The sequence below is a fragment of the Calypte anna genome, chromosome 1 (assembly GCF_003957555.1).
Source record: "Calypte anna isolate BGI_N300 chromosome 1, bCalAnn1_v1.p, whole genome shotgun sequence".
Lineage (NCBI taxonomy): Eukaryota > Metazoa > Chordata > Aves > Apodiformes > Trochilidae > Calypte > Calypte anna.
Window position 1 is genome coordinate 146,964,983 of NC_044244.1, and position 22,906 is coordinate 146,987,888.

Here is a 22,906-nt window from a genome sequence, read left to right on the forward strand (position 1 = left end):
TCAGATTAAATCCAGGCTGCAGTCAGACACGTTGGTGCACAGTTCATCTAGTATGTCACGGACTCAGATTCAGACCCTTGTGTCCTCCTCACCTCAGTTCTGCTCATAAAAAGGATCCCTTAAACCAGCTCTGTCCAAAATAAGCTGTTTTAGAAAAAAGGTTTCAAATTATGTTATAAACAATGCAGGTCATTACTGACAACAATTTGCCTGGGATCAGATCTACCTACAAATGTGGAGGGGGAGCAACAACCTTGCATAAGGCATGGAAGATGAGGAGCAACACATCTATGAATGATGGAGCAGTAACCTTACAACCAAACAGCCTGCAGCCACACAATGGCTTTTATACTTCAAAGGTCAGGGCTGGTAAAGAAATGATAACTGAGACTGTTTGGTTTCCACTAACTCCCTCATCTCATTTTCTCTGAAAAATTCCTTGAGACAGTAGAAATACTACAGAATCTTTGAGAATTCCCTGACAGGATTCACCCACGGCTCCCGAAAGAACTGGCAGATGAAGTTGCAGAGCCAGTGTCCATCATATTTGAAAAGTCATGGTAGTCTGGTGAAGTTCCTGCTGACTGGAAAAGGGGAAATATAATCCCATTTTCAAAACTGGAAGAAAAGAAGACCCAGGGAACTACAGTTCAGTCAGTCTCATCTCTGTGCCTAGCAAGGTAACGGAGCAGATCCTGAAGGCTCTGCTAAGGTATGGGGATAACAAAGGGGTGACTGGTGACAGCCAACACAGTTTCACTAAGGGAAAGTCTTGCCTGACTAATTTGGTGGCCTTTTATGATGGGGTCACAGCCTTGGTGGACAAAGGCAGAGCAACAGACACCACCTACCTGAACCTGTGCAAAGCATTTGACACTGTCCTGGATGAAATTCTGGTCTCTAAACTGGAACAATATGGATTCAATGGATGAACCACACACTGGAAAAGAAACTGGCCAGATGGTCACACCCGAAGGGCTGTGATCAATTGCCCAGTATCCAAATGGAGATGTGTGCTGAGTGGTGCTCCTCAAGGGTCAGTACTTGGAGCAGTGCTATTTAACATCTTTGTCAGCAACATGGACAGTGGAATTGAGCACACTCTCAGCAAGTTTGCTGATGACATCAAACTGTGTGGTGAAGTCAACACTTTGGAGGGATGTTATCCAGAGGGACCTGGACAGGCTTGAGAAGTGAACTCTTGCAAACTGCATAAAGTTCAACAAGGCCAAGTTCTGCATATGCGTCGCAGCAATCCCATGCATGAGTACAGGTTGGGAGGAGAAAGGATTGAGGGAAGCCCTGAGGAGAATCACTTGGTGGTGGTCATGGACCAGAAGCTTAATATGAGCTGTCAATGTGCACTTACAGCCCAGAAATCCAACTTTCCTGGGCATCATCAAAAGAAGCAGAGACAGCTGGTTGAGGGTGGTGATTCTCCTCCTCTACTCTGCTCTTGTGAGACCCCACCTGGAGTGCTGTGTCAAGTGCTGGAGTCCTCAGCATGAGAAAGACACAGAGCTCTGTAAGCATGTCCAGAGCAGAGCTACAAAAATGATCAGAGGAGCACCTCCTATATGAAGATAGTCTAAGTAAGGCTGGGGTTGTTGTGACCCAAGTGTAGAACCCAGCACTTGGCCTTGTTGAATCTCATACAGTTTTCCTCATCCCACTGATCCATCCTGTCCAGGTTCCTCTGCAGAGCCTTTCCACCCTCAGGCAGATCGACACTCATAAGAGCAATGGTGATGATTTGCCATTTTTGCACACTTTGAAATGAATGCTTCTTGCAGGCCTGCATAGCTGTGTCAGGGGGAATGGCCTCGTGTAGAATGGTAGAATTTTGAAAGAACAATGAATTATATTTGAGTTTGACTGTGGAGAGAAGAGAAGGAGATAGCTTGTAAAGGTGAAAGGACATCCTGTATTTTATCTTCTTATGCTGTTGCTTTAGAACAATTAGTGGTTATACTCTGAGCACTTCAGACGCCAGAGCTGTAGAAGGTTCAGTGAAAAACTTAATGAAGTAATCAATAACATATGAGTAAGACATGAAATAGGATCTAAAAATAAATCATAAAGAAATAATCCATATAAAGCATAAGAGCTAATGAAAGTGATATTGAAGCAATACCTCATATCAAGAGACACATGCATTAGGGTGTCCTCTCCCCAGCATCTTTCTTTGGTACACAGACATACAGTAGCAAAACTCACCCTCCTAGAATACAGTGTAACAAATCTTACTTGTTTTCCCCTAATCAAGACTTCTTTTCCCTAAGATGAAAGAAGTTACTTCTAACTTGACTGAAGAAAGAACAGCCAGTGTGCAGGGGGCCATAATGGGAAACACTGAAAGAGGCAAAAAGCTCACTAGTGAAAGGTGTTTGGTTTGTGGTGGCTTTTTTTGGGTTTTTGGGGGGTTTTTTTGTTTTTTTTTTTTACTTATTTTTTTAATGTCTGTGCTGCAGAACGACTCCATTTTAAAATGGCACAAGGAATACAGAATTTCAGAGGTTCCTGTACAACTTCTTATTGCTCCTCAGCCACATTGGGCAATGAGAATGATGGCAAACAGAAAACCATGCAATATCTCTCTTTCCAGATGCAGATCACATCCTGTCTAACACTTAAACAGACTTTGACAAAGGACCATGAGATTTATCTGTTCATCACTAGGGAGGTTCTGAAAGTCTTTGTTGACTGCAATTTCCATACAACAGCATTTCAATGGAAATATTTAATGCTGAATTATAGAGTGACCATTCAAAACAATGGTCTATTATGACCATTAGAGATGTTACTAAGTGTTTTTTCCCAGTGTTATTCTCAAGGCAAATATCAATAAAGCCTTGAACTGAAAACATACACTGCCTTTCAAGTGACCTGAAAGACAAAAGGTTTGATGTGATAAGTGAAGTTAATACATGTTTTAACTAAACAGTCTTATTGTGCATACTTATTAATAATAAAAAAAAAAACCTGCTGGGTTTTTTTTTTCTTCCCTATCAGTTCCCTCCTAGGACTGCAATTTAGTTTGGCATTCTAAGCATGTTTATTTACTACATTCTCAAGACAGCATACAGACCTGCAGGAATTTGAATGCTCTGCTGACACGATACAATGTATAATAAAACAAGAATTCAGGAGATGAATTCAACCTACTTGCCACTGCCTGTGAAGTTTGCTTTTTAAATGATCCTAGACAGACCATCAAATACAGTACTTAAAAAATTCAAATCCAGTGCCCAGCAGCATTTCTTTATTTAAAAGACTAAATTATCTGTACTTGAATGCCACTACAAAGAAATAAACTAAATTGTTCACATGGCTTTAATCTGTCTCCAGGGCAGCTCCTAACAGGTAACCCATCAAAGTACGTCCAACCAATCATCTGGTTTTTTCCTCCTGGAAAGAAGAAAGCAGGGAACTTACACTGTACTATGTGTGAGATCAGGAGGGCAGTGCTGGTATCATTACATGTTAGCCTTCCTTGTGCCAGGTCCTGCTTGACTTGCAATGCAAATAGGTACCTGCAGAACAAAAGTGAACAGAGTTACTCAAAGCATAAGGGAAAGAGGTGAAAGTATTTCAATGCCAGCTCTGGTTTGGGCCACATGTTCCTTTCACTATTAGGAATCTATAAAAGAAATCTGAATTTCCTAAGTTGAGAGGCTAAATAAAAGATTACCAATACTGTAGTACAGCCATAAAGAGTCTTACATGGTAGCTGCTTTGCAGAACCATGATAGCTCTTTTTCCATGTCTTTGAAGGAGGGCAATGAGATCTGGAAGTGATACGACAGTGTGGAAGCAAATGTGACAGCTATTAAGTGTTCAGCAACCACACAGCAAGCTGTACCAGACAATGGAGTTGCTTGTCACTGTGAAGAAATGACAGATAAACCAGTGATTTAGACTTATCAGTTAGTTCTTGTAAAACACAAGGAGAAGTCTAAATTTCCACCTTGGCACTCACTTGGGAATGAAGACTAAGATCTCAATCAAACAACTCCAGCTAACACTGATACTTCTGTGGCCCCATTACCTGTGCCCCATTTTTAACATCATCACTTCCAAACCATCTCAGCCATGCAGGGTAACTACGAACAGACAGCTTAAGTGCAGAGACATCACATGTCTATGACATTATTTCAACCTTAAAATTTCTTCTAGTAACTTCAACAGGAACTGAAATTGCTTAGTTCTACTCAGCATCACATTCCTCCCTAGAAAAAAAATGACCTAGAAATAAGCATTTCTCCTACAGTTGGTATGAAACTTCAACTGGTTAGACACATCAACAAGCCTTCCAAAGACTGCAGCTCCTCTGGAAAACTCATACTATGATCTCAGTAGTTTTTAATAAGGCTAAGATTTTAATAGGTTCAGTGATAAGCTCTCATTTGAAACAGTGAGTTTCTGAATGAGAAGACATCAGTAAATTAAATGAAAAGGACAGGCTGTTTTGAAGAGTGTGGAAACATACACAGTATATGAAATGATATAGCTGAGCTAAATAATGTCCTTTTGAAACCTGCAGACACCTGCACACCCATACAAAATTCAACCTTGTGGAAGAATGTAACACAAAAGTGTTGTATTCTTTGCTTCTTCAAGAGATGAAGAAGTTCCCTTTGGATACGCTTTCATATCCTACACACTGCTGGGTACATACATTCAAGTTCCCTACCATACATATTTAAAATCTAACCAAAAAAGCCACTAGGATTCAGAGACAGGTCTACAGATGCAGAAAGAGATTACAGAAACCTGATTTGTAGTTCACATCCTAAGCCCTGATACACAGAATATCAATTCAGAAACAGAAATGTTTCATTAGTAGCATTACATTGTGAGTTTTCATTCATCCCATTATTAGTTTTACTCAGTCTTTCAAATTAATATTCCTTCTTCCTGCAACAAAACAATGTTTCTTACCACAAAAGAAGGACCTGCTTCATGAGGAAGAACCTTAATAGGTCCCACAAAAATATTACTCAAAGAAAAATATGACTCTTTTTGCCAACTCAGTGCACAATCAAGAGCTTAAATGAAGCTTTTGAAATGCGCTGAAAATGAACACACCTTTAATGTACCCTGTCTGCCTACGTGTCTTTCTCCACCTTCCTCTTTTCATTTTATTCCCCCTGCTTTCCATTTCTCCATCTCTGAAGTCAAACTTCCACCCATGCAAACCTCTGTCCTTCTCATTTGCTATATGCATAGGGTCCCCTAGATGCTGCAGTTTGGCAATTCTTTCCAAACAACTCTTTCCTAAGTGTGGGGGCAGACTGGCACCTGTCCCTCAGCAGAGGAGGGCCCCAGGACACCAATTCATACCTTAGTCAGGTCCCTTCCAACACCACTGCCAAAGGGGCTTGGACAACTCTGTTGACAAATTGCCTGCTCTTGGGGTGAGGAAAGCTCTCCCAGGGCCACAAATCCAAGGAACTTCCCAGCACAGACTGCAACAGAACCTTAGGGGCTATTTTTCAGGTGCATTCAAGACTGGGGCAAATAACATCAAGCTAATGCTAAGAGGCAACCATTGATATTCATCCAATCATCTCAAATTCTACATTCTCACCTCTGCCCACCAGAAATTTAATAAAATTAAAAAAAAAAAAAATAAAATCATGTAGCTACTAACCTTGTCAGTTCCTCCTGCAGCTGAGTGTGGTCAGGTGGGAAAAATTTTACCACAAATTTTACAATGACATGCTTCGGTCCTGGGGAAATGTCAAAAGAAATTAGGGACCATCAGTAACATGCTTGCCAAATTTTATTACTCAGATGATGTATGAGGAATGATGGAACCTGCAGAGCATATATACATTCTAATCTCCTGCAGTCAAGTAAGTATTCAAGTTATTTACAGATTGCACAACAAAATTTACACATAATAGTAGAGTAACTCTGACAGAACCAAATCTGGTTTTAGTAATTACATCAGTTTATCCAGTAAAATGTATCATGTATGTCTATCTTCCTTGCTTTAGAACAGAAGGGAGTTAAAATACACTTTTTTTAAAAGTCTCCTAGCAAATTACTATTTGTTTTAACCGCAGCACATTTGTTGTTCCAACTCTTAGAAGTATGACCATCAACAAAAGGAGCAATGCATCTCTCTCTCATGAGATGGAGAGATGCCAGAGCATACACTCAGACCACAATGACCAGAGAGGCACCCAGGAAAACTTAATCTAAAATGGCAAATCTCAGTAAATTTAAAACTTTGCTCACAAAGAAACAAAAGCACCAGAATCTTTCCTGTTCACTTCTACTCTTTACAGGGCTAATAGCTATTTATAAACTACTTTTGGAGCCTGACATCCATCATAACTTTCCCTGATGCCCTCAACCCAACTGTGCTCTCCTCTTGATCTCAGATAGTTCCAAGTTCCACAACAACGTCCCAGAGATCTGCAACATATTTGCTAGCTCCTTCCCAACAAGAATATGTTCCTGTTCTTTTTGTTTTATCCTGGTAACTGTTACCTTTTGGCAATACACTTCCTTTAATCCTTCTTTTACTACATGCTTTTTTTCCTCTAGTAAACTCTTTCCTTCATTGACACCCCTGCATCTTCTAGCGACTGACTAAACTTGTGTCTCCTGGGCCAGCTCCTTCATATGTTCATGTAACATAATTTCACAGCATGCACAGTACAGCTTTTAAGGACAGAACAGAAATAAAAAATTATCCAAAGTTCAGTACAGAAAGGTGAGAAGATGAGGATACCAATTGACAGAATATTCATTTACTCAAGTACTCTCAGACTGACAAAATAAATGACAGCAAGGAAGTACGTACTTCTAATCTGTTTCATAACAGGCTTCAGAAGATCAAGCCACACCTGAAAACAAACAAACAAAAAAGTGGTGTTAATTTCTTTGCTCACAAAGGAGCATTTGGCATTGTACTACTTAAATTTTAATTCACTTATATTTTCATTGTGGTCATCACGCTCTCCCTAATTATAATGTAGTGGATTTTCCCCCCCAACACTCTGGAAGACATTCAGGAAACAACACTGTTAATGGGCTGTCACCATGGCACAGCTTTTGATGTAGTATGGATTCAGAGAGCTGAAGAACAGGGAGGAAATCTCCCCCTCAGCTGTCTCAGATACAAACAATCACAGCACATGTGGTCAGGAACCATTCATTTTGTGGAAAGAAAAATTGAAATAAGGAGTTCAGAAAAAAACCCAGTCCTATGCTGTTTTTGTGGTCATCCTGTGTAATATTTTCTCCTTCCAAAAATCTGGGAAGTTCAGACCTAAGCTTTCTTAATTGGTGGCATCATAACTTCTGCATATAGTTTACTTTAACCTGGTTTTAAACAACCCATTTTTCAGGACAGCATGTGAGTCTTTCCTTCAGCTTTCAACACAGAAACTGTGTGGAAATAGATTTTTCAGGGACTAAATGCCCATTCTTCAGCCTCAGGCAGAGGGGCCTAAGCAAAATATTATGGAAAGCTGAGGAACAATCATACTGAAGGTAAAAGCCAAGTGACTTGAAGAGCCTGGAGAAGTGCACCAGCTCACAGCCCTCAGCTGGTAACTAACTACAGCCAAGATCTGTGTTTTGTTATCTCACTAAATTACACAAACCCTCCATTGGAGATGTCTGAAGTTTGTGAAGGAACATCCTACAACCATCACTAAAGCTTAAAGCCATTAATGAACCAAGTTAACCAAGTCTTCCTCTGGGAAGAGAATATGTAATGAAATTAATACACCTTTGACCTTTAATGACTTTAGATTATGCAGAGACTGCATAGTAGCAAATAGCCATTTTAGAAAATCACCTGAGAAGCCAGAGAGAAACAGGCCAGCATTGCTACTATAAGTGTTCCAGTGCTGCTTGCTATTTTCATTGTTACTAATATGAGTGCTTCTGGTTAGTAAAGCTCTCTGGTTAATAAAGCTCTCACATTCCTGCCCCTTCCTACTCACAAATTTATCTCAATGGACTTTTTTTTTTTTTTTCACTCAGACTATGAAACTTTTTTGTTTGTTTTTGGAAGGACTAAAGAAACATGGTCATTCAAGAATAGGAACACAGTGCTTATTGCCCATTAAAGCGGTTCTGACACTATTTGGCATTCCAGTAACTTAAAACTGTTTTGTTTGTCATGTATATAATTTGCAATAATGGTCTTTGCCAGGTTTAGTGGGAAAAAAATAATCTTGAATATGAAACAGCTGATTTATAAGCATATGAGAACAATGTATCTTACTTGACACACAAAAATTAATAAAAAACCTCTCCCTACGTCCAAAGGCAGTTTATGATGTAGCAGGGGCATGCAAGTGTGTCATTCCTTTCACCGTTTCACCATCATCCTACAAACAAGTTACAATATCCTTGACCAGACAGACTGCTGGATAATAGAAATTCATGTAGGGAGCAAGGTGGGGCAAAATGAAGACCTCACCATGATCACCAAACCCAAGAAATCAAAATTTCTGCATCACAGAACTTCCACGCTGTACCTAAACACAGCCAATCAGAGGCTGATTTATAAACCAGGAATGGAAAATAATGTATGGATTCAATTAAGAGTCATGTTTTCAATTTTATCCAGAACTACAAAGGCTGGAATATTTATTTTTTATGCAAAGTCTGGCATTCCATGATAGTGACCAGATTTCAACAGCTGGAAAACTGGGGCGGACATCAAGTGTGATGAAACTCAGTGAAACTCCAGGCTTGGCAACAGAGCCCTGTTTCTCCTTGTCCCAGCAGGAAGCACAGCCCTCAGACCCTCCACGTCCATCTCCTCTGCAGATCTTCTCTTCTACAAGCATGGCACACTCAAACATACACAGCAGCCAGGCATCTTGGCATTAAAACTGCCAATGCATCAGATATGAGGTCTGGAGCCTTGCATGTTGAAACAAACACAGCTGAACTGTGAGTATATGACTTCACGTTCACATGATTACATCCAAACAAATACGCTCCAAATATTTATTTTTCCTTTTATATTGCACTCTACACTGGAAAAAGCAACTCATTCTCTTCAGATTATGTGAATGTAAAATACAGATGTGTGTTTTATTTCTCAAACACACCATTAACTGCAATTTTAAAAAATCTGCATAATGTTTGAGTTCTAAATTAAGGCCATTATGAAGCTTAGGTTTTAAATCTCACAGTAACACTGCCCTCAACTGCATGCTCTTCTCAGATATGCCCAATGGCAGGACAAGAGTTAATGGGTACAAGCTTGAGCATGGGAGGTCCCTGATAAATATAAGGAAAATCTTTTTCACAGGGAGGGTGACAGAGCACTGGCACAGGCTGCCCAAGGGGTTGTGCAGTCTCCTTCTCTGGAGACATTCAAAGCCCACCTGGATGCAGCACTGTGTGACCTCCTGTAGGTGACTCTGCTCTGGCAAGGCGGGGTTGGACTCCGTGATTTTTCAAGGTCTCTTCCAACCTCTAACTTTCTGTAATTTCTGTGATCATAGACATTGGTTACTATAATTTCAGTGTAAATGTTACTCTCAGAGCACTGGTCCACACTGAAACAATCCGTAACGAAATGTCCCGCCTCAGTGTCTGTGAGCTGCTTTTAGCTGGTCAAAGGTGTGACTTCCATTAAATATCACCAATCTTGAGGCACAGCTGAATAGATGTGGGCAAGACTCAGGGATCTCCCTCTTTTTCAGAAGCAAAAATTGGAACATCCAGCAGGGACATGGACTGGCACTCTCAGATACTTGGCTAATATTTCCTTTAGCAAGAGAAGGGACCGTGTTAGTCACCATGCTCAATGCATGGAGGCATTTTCCCTCAGGTCAAACCAGCAGCAGCCTGAAGAGGTTTTCTCTGCCTTCCTCTTCAACAGAGACCTCTCTCCCCCACTGTGATTGTCTGGACATACTTCCAGACAGTCAATTCCAGGGCCTCAGGCACTGGCAGTGCCTCAATCCCTCCTGTGTTCTACCTCAAGCAAATAAACCACTTCTTTTTCATGAGACTGAAAACTCTCAGTTTACTTCAGGTCCCTGATCAGAACACAGAGAGTCATCTATTTGAAACTTAATGACCTGTGAAGTAGAGAATATCTATCAAATGGCCTCTGTTTTCTAGAGGACTAAAAGGCAACTGTACACACACAAGACATTAGGATTCCTTTTAGCTTTACATATTACACCAGGAATGTCAGTATGTCATTACTAACATGGCTACACGGACCCTCTGCTGTAATAGCATTGCACAGTTGCACTGTTTTGAAGAGTTATGTTAAGCTTTCAAGTAACCTAAAGCATTAGCCAAGCAAACCTGGCCAAATACAAAACTAACAATATTTCATGTAAATCTGGAAGATTTACATGAAATGTAAAGCATGAAGCAGATGACTTTTAAAGATCAATGTCCATTAAAACCCCCCTCCTCTTTATTTACAATTAGCCTTAAACATTATGACCACTAGAGTTCAATTTCAGCATCTATGTAAGACTGCACTAAAGCATGACAACAGATTACTGCAGCAGTTGGTAAATTCTCTTTTGTTGAGAAATATTGTTCCTTACATAAACCCTATCTAGATGGACAGAAATGTTTCTTTTTCTAATTGGCCAAAGTCATCTCCTTTAGGTCAGCCAAATTACTGGTGCAGAATTTACTAGAAGACAAGATCCAGTATACACCAGAATGTACTGGTCAAACAATCCAGATAACAAGCACACACACCAGTAAGTCATACAGTAAGTCTAAAGCAAAACAAACTTCAGAAACAAAGCCATTAGTGACTGAAAAGTCATTAGTCTTTGGCTTTCTTTGCCACAGGATATTATTTCTACCCTAGAAGTATTAGTGCAATGCCTGAATGCTGTGGGCAGCTGTTCTCAGATCCCAAGTGTCAAGACCTGCACACCTGCCTGTGACACACAACTCCCCAGACAGGACTTTCATCAGTTTAGCTAGTTTTTTTGGCTTTTACTTTCTTTTTATTATTGTTATATTTTATCTATCCACTTGCTTGACCCACAATGTTTTTCAAGGAACTGTGTCACAATCATTGCAGAGAAAGGTTATTTCCACGGTCCAGATTAAGGACTGTAGAATCACAGTTGAGAGTCTGAAACAGTTCAGCCTTTGGCTTCTCTACTGTGACTGATAAAGACAAAGTGCTTTTCCACCTTGTGTCTGAATTGGCTGTTACTTTCAACACAGATGAAATCTGACAGTAGTAATCAGGTTTTAAAAACATTTCTACAGCTCCAGCAGGCAAGAACATTTTTTTAAGAGAGTCCTTTTTTCCTTTTGAAGATTAATGTTTAAACATACCCTATAAGTAAGGAGCAGAAGGAGAGAATACAGTGTGTATGTAGATTAAAACCAGCTGAAAATTAATCCTTATATATACATACCATCATCTTTTTATGATCTGGAAATTCAAGGCCAAAATAGTCGCCTTCGACAAGGTTCAGGTGGTTGCAAACAGCATCGTGCAAAACCTTCCCTGGAGCTCTTTGCTGTAAGAAGAAAACAAAGCCTAAGGTTACAAATATGCTTTTAATTACTGACAAAAAAATCACTATCCTAAGAAATTGTCCAAGAAATAACACTGTCAAAACAGTTTACAAAATCAGTGGATGTTCCAACCGTAGCCACAGGGCAGCTGATAATAATACACAGGTTTTAAAGCTATGGAAAATATTCATCCATCCCTGGATGACAGCTAAGAATCTGTCTTAACTGCACTTTTATTTCTAAGAAAAATGAATTGAAATATAAGAGGTAGAAGAAGGGGACTTGGGATCTAGTTTCCTTATGTCTGCCACGTAAATGTGCAATGCAGTGAGACATCAGTCTCTAGGCTATATTCCTACTGTAAATTTCAGAAGAGAGTCATTCATCCTGTGGGTCCTGCCAGTCATGTCAGGTGGTGCTACGTACACCTGTGTGCAACACACTAAAATCAAATATTCAACGACAGATCTGCCATACAAAATCCAAAGGTTCAAGTGGACACCACTTCACAGGCAACAGGCTCAAGTCCTGAGCTCTGATTTCACACTAGCTTATCCCAACCCTCCTGTTGTGAGGCACTGGGGCTGGTCAAGGCCCATCTGCACTACCCAAACAGATTTGTAGAGGAATTTCAACTCAAGAGGAAGCATTTCCTTCCACAGACTGAAAGTCTTCCTTCTATAAAGACCAGTTATTCTTGCTCTGTACTAGCTCCCAGAGCCTCTGCTTTGCTGATTGTAAGGACTCCTCATCAACATGGCAGTTAAATCCACACCTGCAGCAAATACTGCAAATTACAGCTCCCTAGCAAGTCTTGAGCAAAATAACCCACTGTTTCTGCATAAAAATTCCAATCACAGAAATACAGTTATTTTTGGTCTTTGGACAAATTCACCTATTTTAACTCAAGAGAGCCTAAAACACAGATCTCCACTCACTTCAGCACAAATAACAACACATTAAACTGCACAGACTCCATGGTTACAAGAGACCCATCACACCCCGACAAGTGCCCTTGCACTCAACCTACAGATTTGCCCTTTTCCTTTCTGCCCAGTAAATAATTACTAGACCAATATATACCAGCAGTAACCGAGTGAAGAAAACCACTAAAGGTGGCCAGTCTGGCTGACCTGGCTCAAACCCAAGCCTGAGCCCAGGTCCCTGCATCTCCAGGCAGTGCCCATACCCATAGGCTATCTGCAAGTGGGCAGTTGCCCAGTCCCACCTCCTCCCAGATGTATCACTGCAGAGTTTGGGCACTATTTCACTGGGATATTAAAACAAAACAAAACACAGATCCCCAGGTTTGCTCCACTTACGACAATACCTGGTTTCCAGCCACAAACCAAAGTACAGAGCATCTTTCCAAAGGCAATTTATCTAACCTTGTCTAACATGAACTGTGAAAAGTAAACAGCCAGTAGAGAAGCTTACACCAGAGAAATTAAAAGGATCATGTTTTTCTAGGGAAGGCACAGGATACATGTGCCACCACAGCTGTGCTGTCACCCCAGTGATGCAGGTCACAGCAACTGAAGCCTTCAATGCTGGCAGGTTTTGAAAGCTGGAAAGGAAAACCTCACCTCCCCAAGAACTTGCTGAGCAGGTTTTTGCCCAGCACACTCCCTCTGCCTCTAACAGACCTATGCAATGAGGAAACAATATTCATTTAGGTTATTTTATTAACTGTTTGTTAATGTTCACTGCAGCAAACATTAGCCTCAGGAATTCTGTCAGAAAACAGATTAAGAACAATTGCAGATAGTATTACTGATTATTTGAAGCATTCATCAAAAAGTAATTCAAACCAAAATGCCGCAGAAGAGGATACAGAGAAGGCAAGGAAAAAAACCCGACATCTATTTTTCTACACTGTGCACTTTTTATCTGATGCAATACCATCCCAAATAACTCTAGAGTGCCAATGCATTTGAATACACTCATCTCATGTTCTCCAGCTCCATTAGACTCAAAGCAACCCCAGTGACCACAGCCCACCTGCTCTGACCATTGTGCCTCATGTGTCAGTTCTAAGAGAAAGATTCCCACCTTCTCCACTCCATACATCACTGCATGGAGGCACATCCAATCTTGTGTCATCTCTTATTGAAAGAGCTTCCTAGCAAGTGCATTTCATTGAAGGCAACAGAATAATATTAAAAAGCCATTAGGTTGAGGGTAATAATGATACTAGTTTACTGTTCTGAAAACCCACCAGAAATTATTTAGAAACTTTAGGCAAAATGCTTCTGCTCCCTGATGAGTTTCAGGACTGCACAGTTTGGCTGGGGTAACCAGGGAGCAGAAGGATGTGCTTGGCAACCACCCTCACAGCAAGAGGCAGAGGATATTTGCTTTCATCCATGCACACAACCAGAAAGATGGAAATGTGACTGAATGTATACATCTTACTAATGGACCTGATGGACTCTTATCTGACAGAGACCAAATTTGATTGTTTCTCCTGGGGAAAAAAAAAAAAAAAAAAAATCCTTTGGGAGGCGGAGATTTTTGATCAACAGGAAAAGAAGACCAAGAGCCTCCACACCGTCCAAGGATAGCTGAGGAGAGGAAGCCAGTCTGAGCTCAGACCATGAGTAAAAGCAGATGATTAAAACCTGCTGAGTATTTCCATAAAGTTGTTTTCTTATATACATTTAGGCAATGGAACAGCAGTTTTGTAGCCTTTATGTCACTTACAATTTTCTCTAGAGTGTGCCTCGGCAACATGAAATACTTCTATCTGAAGTATTTGTAAATAAGACTATTATTCTAAACTCATTTTAGCCTTGATCAGTCTACCTCAAAATAAAATCTGACAGTTTATTCAAGGGAAACACTGTAATTATAAAATCCAATGAGCTTTAGAGCCTAAAGACACTCTGGCCTGGCAAGACCAGAAGGAGAGGTACAACTTCCACAAAAGCAGAAACTCTCTGGCCTCACAGAGATGCTGATTCAGTACATTTCCATGATATCTCTACTAATTTAAAATTTAAAAACAATAAATTAAAATCTCAGACCACTGGGTATGGAAGAAAGCCAGCAGTCACTCAGGTCATAGCAAGCACAAGCTGACAGAGGAAGCATTAAGGAATGGGGAATGCACCACACCAGTGACATCAGCTGTAGCCATCAGCCCTGTCTGACTTGAACAGGGTTACAAGGCCTATGGGGCAACACAGGTTTTCCTCAGAACTTGGAAGGCATTTCCCAACCATCAAGCATGGCCCTGCTGCCATGCCTCAGACAGCAAGCACGAGGAAAGCTTCATTGGCTCTTGTCCCTCAGCCCTGTGGCTGCACCCATGTCCCACAGCGTGGGCACTTTCTCTGCTCCATGCCAGCGTGGGTCTGCACCACAGGGGCCCATTATATGACCGTCACAGAACCCTCATGCACTGAGATGAGACACTCTGGAGGGAAGGGAGGCCCATCCAGAGGACCTGGAAAGGCTTCAGAGGTGAGCCCATGCCAGCTCCATGAAGTTCAACAAGCCAAGTACAAGGTCCTGCACTTGGGTCAGGACAATCCCAAGCACAAATACAGGCTGGGCAGAGAACAGCACTGAGGAGAGAGATTTGAGGGTGTTGGTTGATGAGAAGCTCAACATGAGCTGACAGTGAGTGGTTGCATTCTGGCCTGTATCAGGAACAGTGTGGCCAGCAGGTCCAAGGAAGTGATTCTGCCCCTGTACTCAGTGCTGGTGAAGCCACAGCTTGAGTTCTGTGTCCAGTTCTGGGCCCCGCAGTTCAGGAAGGAGATTGAGGTCCTGGAGCAGGTCTAAAGGAGGGCAACCAGGCTGGTGAAGGGACTCGAGCACAAGTCCTATGAGGAGAGGCTGAGGGAGCTGGGGGTGTTCAGCCTGAAGAAGAGGAGGCTCAGGGGAGACCTCATCACTCTCTACAACTCCCTGAAAGGAGGTTGTAGCCAGGGGGGGGTTGGGCTCTTCTCCCAGGCAACTCTCAGCAAGACAAGAGGGCACGGTCTTAAGTTGTGCTGGGGGAGGTTTAGGTTGGACATTAGAAAGAATTTCTTTACGGAGAGGGTGATCAGGCATTGGAATGGGCTGCCCTGGGAAGTAGTGGATTCTCCATCCCTGGAGATATTTAAAAAGAGACTGGATGTGGCACTCAGTGCCATGGTCTGGTAACCATGGCCGTAGTGGATCAAGGACTGGACTTGATGATCTCTGAGGTCCTTTCCAATCCAGCTGATTCTATGATTCTATGAAAAGAAGTGTGGCTAGCAGGTCAAGGGAGGTGATTCTCCCCCTTTACCCTGCTCTTGTAAGACCCCACCTGGAGTACTGTGTCCAGTTCTGGAGACCTCAACATAGAAGGGACATGGAGCTGTTGGTGTGAGTCCAGAAGAGAGCCACAAAGATGATCAGAGGGCTGAAGCACCTCTCCTGTGAGGGCAATTGGAGAGTTGGAGTTGTTCAGCCTGGAGATGGCTCTGGGGAGGCCTTATAGTGGCCTTCCTAGAGGGGGCCTACAGGAAAGCTGGGGAGGAACCGCTTATAAGGGAGTATAGTGATAGGACAAGAGGTAATGGCTTTAAACTGGAAAAGCATAGATTTAGGTTAGACATTAGGAAGAAATTCTTTAGGGTGAGGGTGGTGAGACGCTGAAACAGATTTCCCAGGAAGGCTAGGAATGTCTCATCCCTGGGAAGTGTTCAAGGCCAGGTTGGATAGAGCTTTGAGAAACCTGATCTAGTGGAAGGTGTCCCTGCCCATGCAGGGTGTTTGGAAGTAGATGATCTTAAAAGTCCCTTCCAACCCCAACCATTCTATGATGAAGGAAGACAAAGATAAAGAACATGAGAAAAGAGAGCTGTGAGACCTATCTCCTGCTCTCCCCAAGCATCACTGAACGAGAACTTGAACCAGGGAGGGAAAAAACTGCCCTGAAGGTGAAGATCAAAGGATAAGGAAAAGGAATGCAAATGGGATATTGACTTGGATGCTGGTGGCAAAATGAAAGTTGGTGGCAAATGAAATGAAAGCTGGTGGCAAAATGAAAGCTGGTGGCAAAACTATACCTGCAGACTGGTTGCTACCATGGATGCTGTGCTGTACAGTAGTGAGGGAAAGGAAACAGGAGGGCACTGTACACTGATGGAATAAAACTAAAGGAAGGTCACATGGAACACCCAGGAGCTGGGAAGCAGAAGCTGGATAGCAGGGCAGCAGGGCAGTCCCCTGGTCCTGTTGTTGTCATCCAGACTCTTGTACAGTCAATGAAGAAATGCTGCAGCTTCCTACTCCAGAATAGCCATCTGAGCACATTGGCGATGAACTTTTCCTTAGCAATACAGTTGTACTATTTGACTCCTGATGACAAGGAACCCAGACACCTGTGTTACAAGATTCATTTTACATGAGGTGAATTCCCTCTGCACTGAGACCAGGAAATTATTACTACTCTCTTGATGTGGTATTTAGTTAGTCTAAGATAATATTAGAAATTTATTGTGGTGAAAAGAAGCTTGCTGAATTCCAGCTACACATCCTCACTGCTTAATGCATTTTGAACTGGCCTTTCATTTAGCTCTGGGAAATCACATTTTAAAAGTCACTTTACATTTTCAGGGAACATCAGGCTACTAAGTTCTAAACGATGAATAATGTGTACTGGCACATTTAACTGCAAGCTATGAAGGTACCCAGTTAAAGCAGCCAGATTCACACATTCAGCATTTGCTGTTTGCTCATTATTTCAGTCCTACTCAATTCAACCTCTCTCCTCTTCCACTAAAACCCAAAACACTAGGTTCAATATGATCTTCCAGCGATAGTTTAATAGGCTCATCAGAATGTTCAAGCAATTGCCAATGATTAAAAAAAATCTCCCCCTTCATGCTTGTTTTAGATCATTCTTTGGCACAGACTGCAACGCAGATTTATTTTTTTCTTTTAAAAAAAGAAAGTGCATAGCACTATCTGGAAAATATCCAGGAGTTTAAAAGAAGTGGGTTTGGACACATTCCCTCACACCCTCAGGTAATTTAGCAATTATTTCTCTTGCCATCTACCAAAGAAAAAGAGTCTATTTAGGATCAAATAGTGATTTTAGCATTTTTTATCTAATCGCAGACTTGAACACATCTCTAATTGAAAGGGCTTTGTTTCTTTGTTTTTACATCACTAAGCAGTAACACCAGGTTAAAAAAAAAATCAACCAACAAAGCCAAACCAACCAACCTACAACCAAAACTCAAAAATAAAATAAGCACTTTCTTTGGAACATCTGAAAAATAAGTCCCATCAGCATTTTGGTCAAAGTAAGATAGCTTCACGTAGCAGCAAAGACTATTCTGTTTTCCTTCTTCATAAAAACTGCTACAAGTAGATAAAAAAGAGGGTTTGTTTTGTTTTGTTTTAATCACACTTGCTTATGCATTAGTAGTATCTGACTCCTTTGTGTTCACTTAAAAGAAAAAGGTACAGTGCTCACTCACATCTGCCACAACATAAAGGCAGACATTTCCTCTATTAGGGTCTTGTTCCTGTCACATTTTGAGTGCTCAAAAATTAGATATGAAAATTTGTAAAAATATTTAAATATTATATTATATTTTACAAAATTTAAAATTAGATTTGTTCTCATGTAGGAAATGACCCTAAAAACCCTCTGTACATCAGATCAGTCTGATTCCCAAATTAATGTTATACAGTTAAAAAACTGAAAACTGCACTGAAATGATAGTGAAAACTTCACCCAGTGTTATCATATTTCTGAACAGATATAGAGTCATCATCAATACTGAAAATAACAACCTCATATTCTTAGCACCGTGAATTATCTCAGTTACTCAAAGCACTTAAAAAATATGCGTGGATATACAGCTCTGAAAGGAAGGTAAGCAAAATGTATAAAAATAACCTCAAAGATGAGATGCAGCAACAGGATTCTTAAACAACTAACCCTGCCAGAAATCTATGCTTCAAAGGAGGCTTGAAAACTACACACAGGAGAACAATGCTGCCAGCATTCAAAGTCAGATTTTGTGTTTTAAAGAACTTTTCTTTCTGTCTTAAAGAGAAATACACGATTCATATTTAGCAAAAGTCTAGTGCTCAAAGGTGGGATTAAAAGCAATAAGCACTGGTCTGAGTGCTGTTCCTCTGGACCTGACACTGCCAAGACACTTGGAGACCCTCTGCCCTCCTCCTCTCCTGCCTCTCAAAGTGTAGGTGTTAATCCCACAGGAGGGATTAGATGACTGTAAAAATAGCTTCAGAATGTAAAGATAGTCCTTACACCTGGGGTTACTGGTTTTGACTTGGCTGTTCAGCTTAGGCTGGGTAGTTAGGAAGAGCTGAAGAAGTGTGATGCATCACCCCTGCATACCAGGTCAAAGCAAAGAGGAGAAGTGACACCTTTAAAGAGAGCAGCCACCCATTCCCAACACTGCTTCCCAGTGTGCAGATCCCCACCCCATGCACAGCCACCAGGTATCCACCCCCTTTGGAGAGAGGGTGTGGAAGAGGCAAATTTTCACGATAACCTCAAGGCACCTCATTCCTTTTAAGATATTTTCCATCTGAATGTCGTTGAAGGCTCCAGTCCTGGCACGTATCCCACAAGTTTTTGCAGAGACCATCAAAGGCAGGATTGAGGCCAAATGCAGAAACAGAGTAAGTCTCTTACAGTGCCTTAAAAACAGGCGATTGATCATCTGCTGTGTGTGTACAATAAGGCTATTTAGTCCTCCTTTCTTTCAAGTGGACTTAGTGGACTGCTTTCCCACTTGACACTCACTGCATAAGCTGTATTCCCTTTTAATGCCAGCCCTTGCCTTTCCTGGTGTCTGATGTACAGTTTTACCCTTCAGATGATTCTGCTGGTGCTGGCATCTTTTTTAAACTGCGTGATTGTAAGATAAAGTAAGATTGATTTTTTACTTCAGGTGTGACCAGCCCTTGAAAAAAACCTGCAACAGCAAAGTTACCTAACAGCTCACCTCTCTCACCTAACAGCTATGACAAACAAGACTTCAAAAATGGCTTCTTTATATATGTGATTTATAACCTAAAATGATCACTGCAAAAAAAATTACCAAAGCAAAAATATGAAGAGAAGGATTTAATAATCACCTCATTCATTGCTTTTCTAGCACCTTCTCCAAAAGAAACATTTTCTACATTTGAACATACAGATTTGTTGTTGTAACCATGCTCTTCGATTTCTGAGCACAACAAGCTGGCTCATGTAAAAATATTTTCTAGAATAGGCAAAAGGAGAAGGATTGCTCTAACTGGAGTTTAAACTCTATTCAAGCACTCCAAATCATCTTTACTAGAAATAGCCAAAAGTAAACTTCAGGTGAAAATTAACTACTAATCAGAAAAGGAAATAACTAAATAACATTCTTTAATAGTTAAATAGTGTGGAAGGAAAAAGAAAAGTATTATCTAAGAGGGTTAATGTAAAGTATTATGATGAGGCTATCTTAAGTTAAACTTTTTCTTACCACAGAGTCAGAGTACTACATAATTCAGCTACAGTAAGTTGCTTGTGATGGTAAATCTCATAAATTACAGTACAGTAAAGCTACTGGAATTAGAGGCTCTGCTTTGTACCTTTTCAGTTGGCTCATAAAATCATAGCTTTGTAACTTAATGGGCAAATACAACCCACACCATGTTATATATGGTCTTACAATGCAAGTGAGTAAATTAAAAAAAAGGAAAAAAGATGAGCTGGATACCTTCAGAGCTGAGCCTTTCATGCCACAGACCAACCTATCATTTTCAGGAGTAACAATCCAACAAATTGATTTCTTTTAAGTTTTTACAAATGCAAACTTATTCTAATGCTCAATTTATTTCCTACCTTTAATTTACTCTAACTCCTACTTGACAAAAAACAAACTTGGAGTTTGTTTCTGCAGAGTCAGAACTCTGCAGTCTGGCAACCACCAGAAAGCTTGTGGAGCCCTTTGTAAAGAAGAAAGGGGAAGAGGCAGAGCCTCTTGTAGCCCAGAGAATGTGCTCCTCTGGTAACTGTGGGGAAAAAAATCCCATAGGAAAGTTTACTTCACAGATCCATCCCACTGTCATCAATGACAAAGAAAATCTGGAACTTCTCATCAGCTAAACACCATAAACACTACAGACCAAAAGACATTCAGTCTTTGGCCACTGTAGTCTAAGTACACATTTGTTTATGATGAAATGTTATTCATGGCGAAAAGTACTAATAAAATGCTTCATTATTAGTTTCATGGTTCATTGGTTCCTCTAACTGTACTTATAGCATTTTACCTGGCTGACATCTAAACCTCATTTAGAAAGTACAGCTGACTTTGGCTTTTCTGTATTGATTAAAAAAACCCCTACATTTGACACATAAGCACTTAAAAATCACTTCACCAACATGAAAGGGATAATCTGATCCCCCCGCTAAAGAATTAAGCTGAAAAACTTCACTGCAGTCTACTAAACAAACCTCTAAGAAATTGGCCCAATGATGAGAATGCATGCATGGCCTCACATGAAATATGAAGGTTGATCTCAGTGACCCCCAAAATACCCTGACCCCCAAAACCATCAAACTGCAACAGCAGGTCTCTGTATGAGCTCATTAGTCCTGACCAAAACCCAAACCTTGTTTCTTGCAGCACAACCATTACCCTGCTAACTTCCTTTGGACAGGAGTAAAACACTTGTGGGAAATCAGCAGAGGCAGAGCAAGTCTTTTAAATAACTGTGTAAGGCTGCAAAACCTCACACACCAACCATTCAGTTCTTGGACACTTCAGCGGGAGATTCTTGCCAGAGCCCTGTTACTAAAACAGAATTACTTTCCTTGAACATCATTTCAGATGCACAGTGTGGACAAGAAACATGACACGTTAAAAGAACAATGAAAAAATTTACTACTGTCAGCTTACTCCCTAAATTAGCTCTTGCAAACGCTGAGTCATCCCTGCTTAATTTTACGAGCAAAACTCAAGAGTGGTTTGTGACTATTCTTATTCCTTTTAGCAAGACAAACACTCTCCAAACTCTGCTGGAAGAGACTATTTTCCTTTAGGAAGAGTATTGTCAGCACAACATAGTCCAGCTTCAGAATCGTGTCACTGAATGGTGATGACTTGCAAGAACCAGAGCCAGTCTGTTCTGAGTTTCAGATCTTGGAGTGATTTGCATGGCAGATGCATTAAACAGGCCTTTCCTCATGACAGGAAACAAACTACGTTGCAAATCAGCGCCTAAGAAAAATGAAAGGCAGCAATGCTCTTGTGCTGCATGGCTTTTCTAAAACTAGGTGCGTGCTAAAAAAGCCCCCCTGAAAAGCTGCGTCTTGCCAAGAGGTGCAAGAAGGAAAGGAGTCACCCCAAAGCCATCCCAACTACGACACCAAAATCCTTAGCGGAGAGCCAGGATGTCAGCAGGCACCTCTGTGACAAAGATTACCTCTGAATTATCTATGCTTAATTGACACTCAGAGGGTTTAACTGGGCAGATGGCCCCATCTGGCATAAGCTGAACCTCCACCATGAGCCTCTGCCCACAGAGATGTGCCTGACAGCTACGGGCACAGCATCCTGCAATGCAGGGATGCCCACAGCACGAGCCCGGAATGCACACTGTGGACACTGGCTTTGGAAAACACTCAAGACCTGTTTTCAGTGACTAGATGGGACTTTGATGCAAAGCTGATAGAACCTCATTTTTCAGAACATTTTCTTTATGGAAAACTGTTTTACTGAAGTTCGACTCTGGAAGCAAGTATATACCTGTCAACCAAATGTTGATATTACTTTCCTTCCCTGAGAGCAAAAAAACTGAATGAGTTTAACCCCCGGCCTGGGTGCTACTTAGCAGCACACTGTGCTCCTTGTTTCTTGCAACTGAGGCTCAGAACACTCATTAAAAATACCTCAGGTTGAATTTCATAGCCCACAACCTCTGAAAAGGAATATAATGGCACCATTCAGAGCTTTCAGTGTAATTCAGCAGCATGGCAGCCAGTGCGTAATCGAGGATGGAAACCCCAATATCTGTGACAACACCCCCCCCCTTTGCCTCCCACTTCTCCACTCCTCTCTGTTTCAAGGCAAAAAACATCTAATGACGTTCTCATGGGGTTTTGTCTGTTTGTTTGTTTGGTTTGGTTTGGTTTTTTTAACATTAAGTAGTGCTTGAGGAGAAAATAAAATCATTCACTCATTATTCAAACCACTTTCTTCTCAGGTCTGTTTTATTTGCCCATTTGCCTGCTCATTTTTCCTCATTTTGTTTAGACATAAGCAAACACTTTACTAGAATGAAAGGGCAAGCAATCCTTAAAACATCAAATATGGAAACAGAACCCTTGCATGCAAACTGCAAACATAAGAATGCTGTGACTATATGGGAGCTACTAAATACAAAACCAAATTGAGATGCA

General features: G+C 41.1%; 1 protein-coding gene across 2 annotated transcripts in view; it reads right to left on the reverse strand.

The window, feature by feature from the left end:
- FARP1 (FERM, ARH/RhoGEF and pleckstrin domain protein 1) overlaps positions 1-22,906 on the reverse strand; it is a 216,450-nt gene that overhangs the window by 57,298 nt on the left and 136,246 nt on the right. For both annotated transcript variants that reach the window (XM_030446833.1, XM_030446843.1), the window contains exons 3-6: positions 11,397-11,501; positions 6,818-6,860; positions 5,654-5,732; positions 3,436-3,533 (exon numbers count right to left, since the gene is read on the reverse strand). In XM_030446833.1, the coding sequence (XP_030302693.1) occupies positions 3,436-3,533; positions 5,654-5,732; positions 6,818-6,860; positions 11,397-11,501 (325 nt within the window). The remainder of the gene's footprint in view (positions 1-3,435; positions 3,534-5,653; positions 5,733-6,817; positions 6,861-11,396; positions 11,502-22,906) is intronic.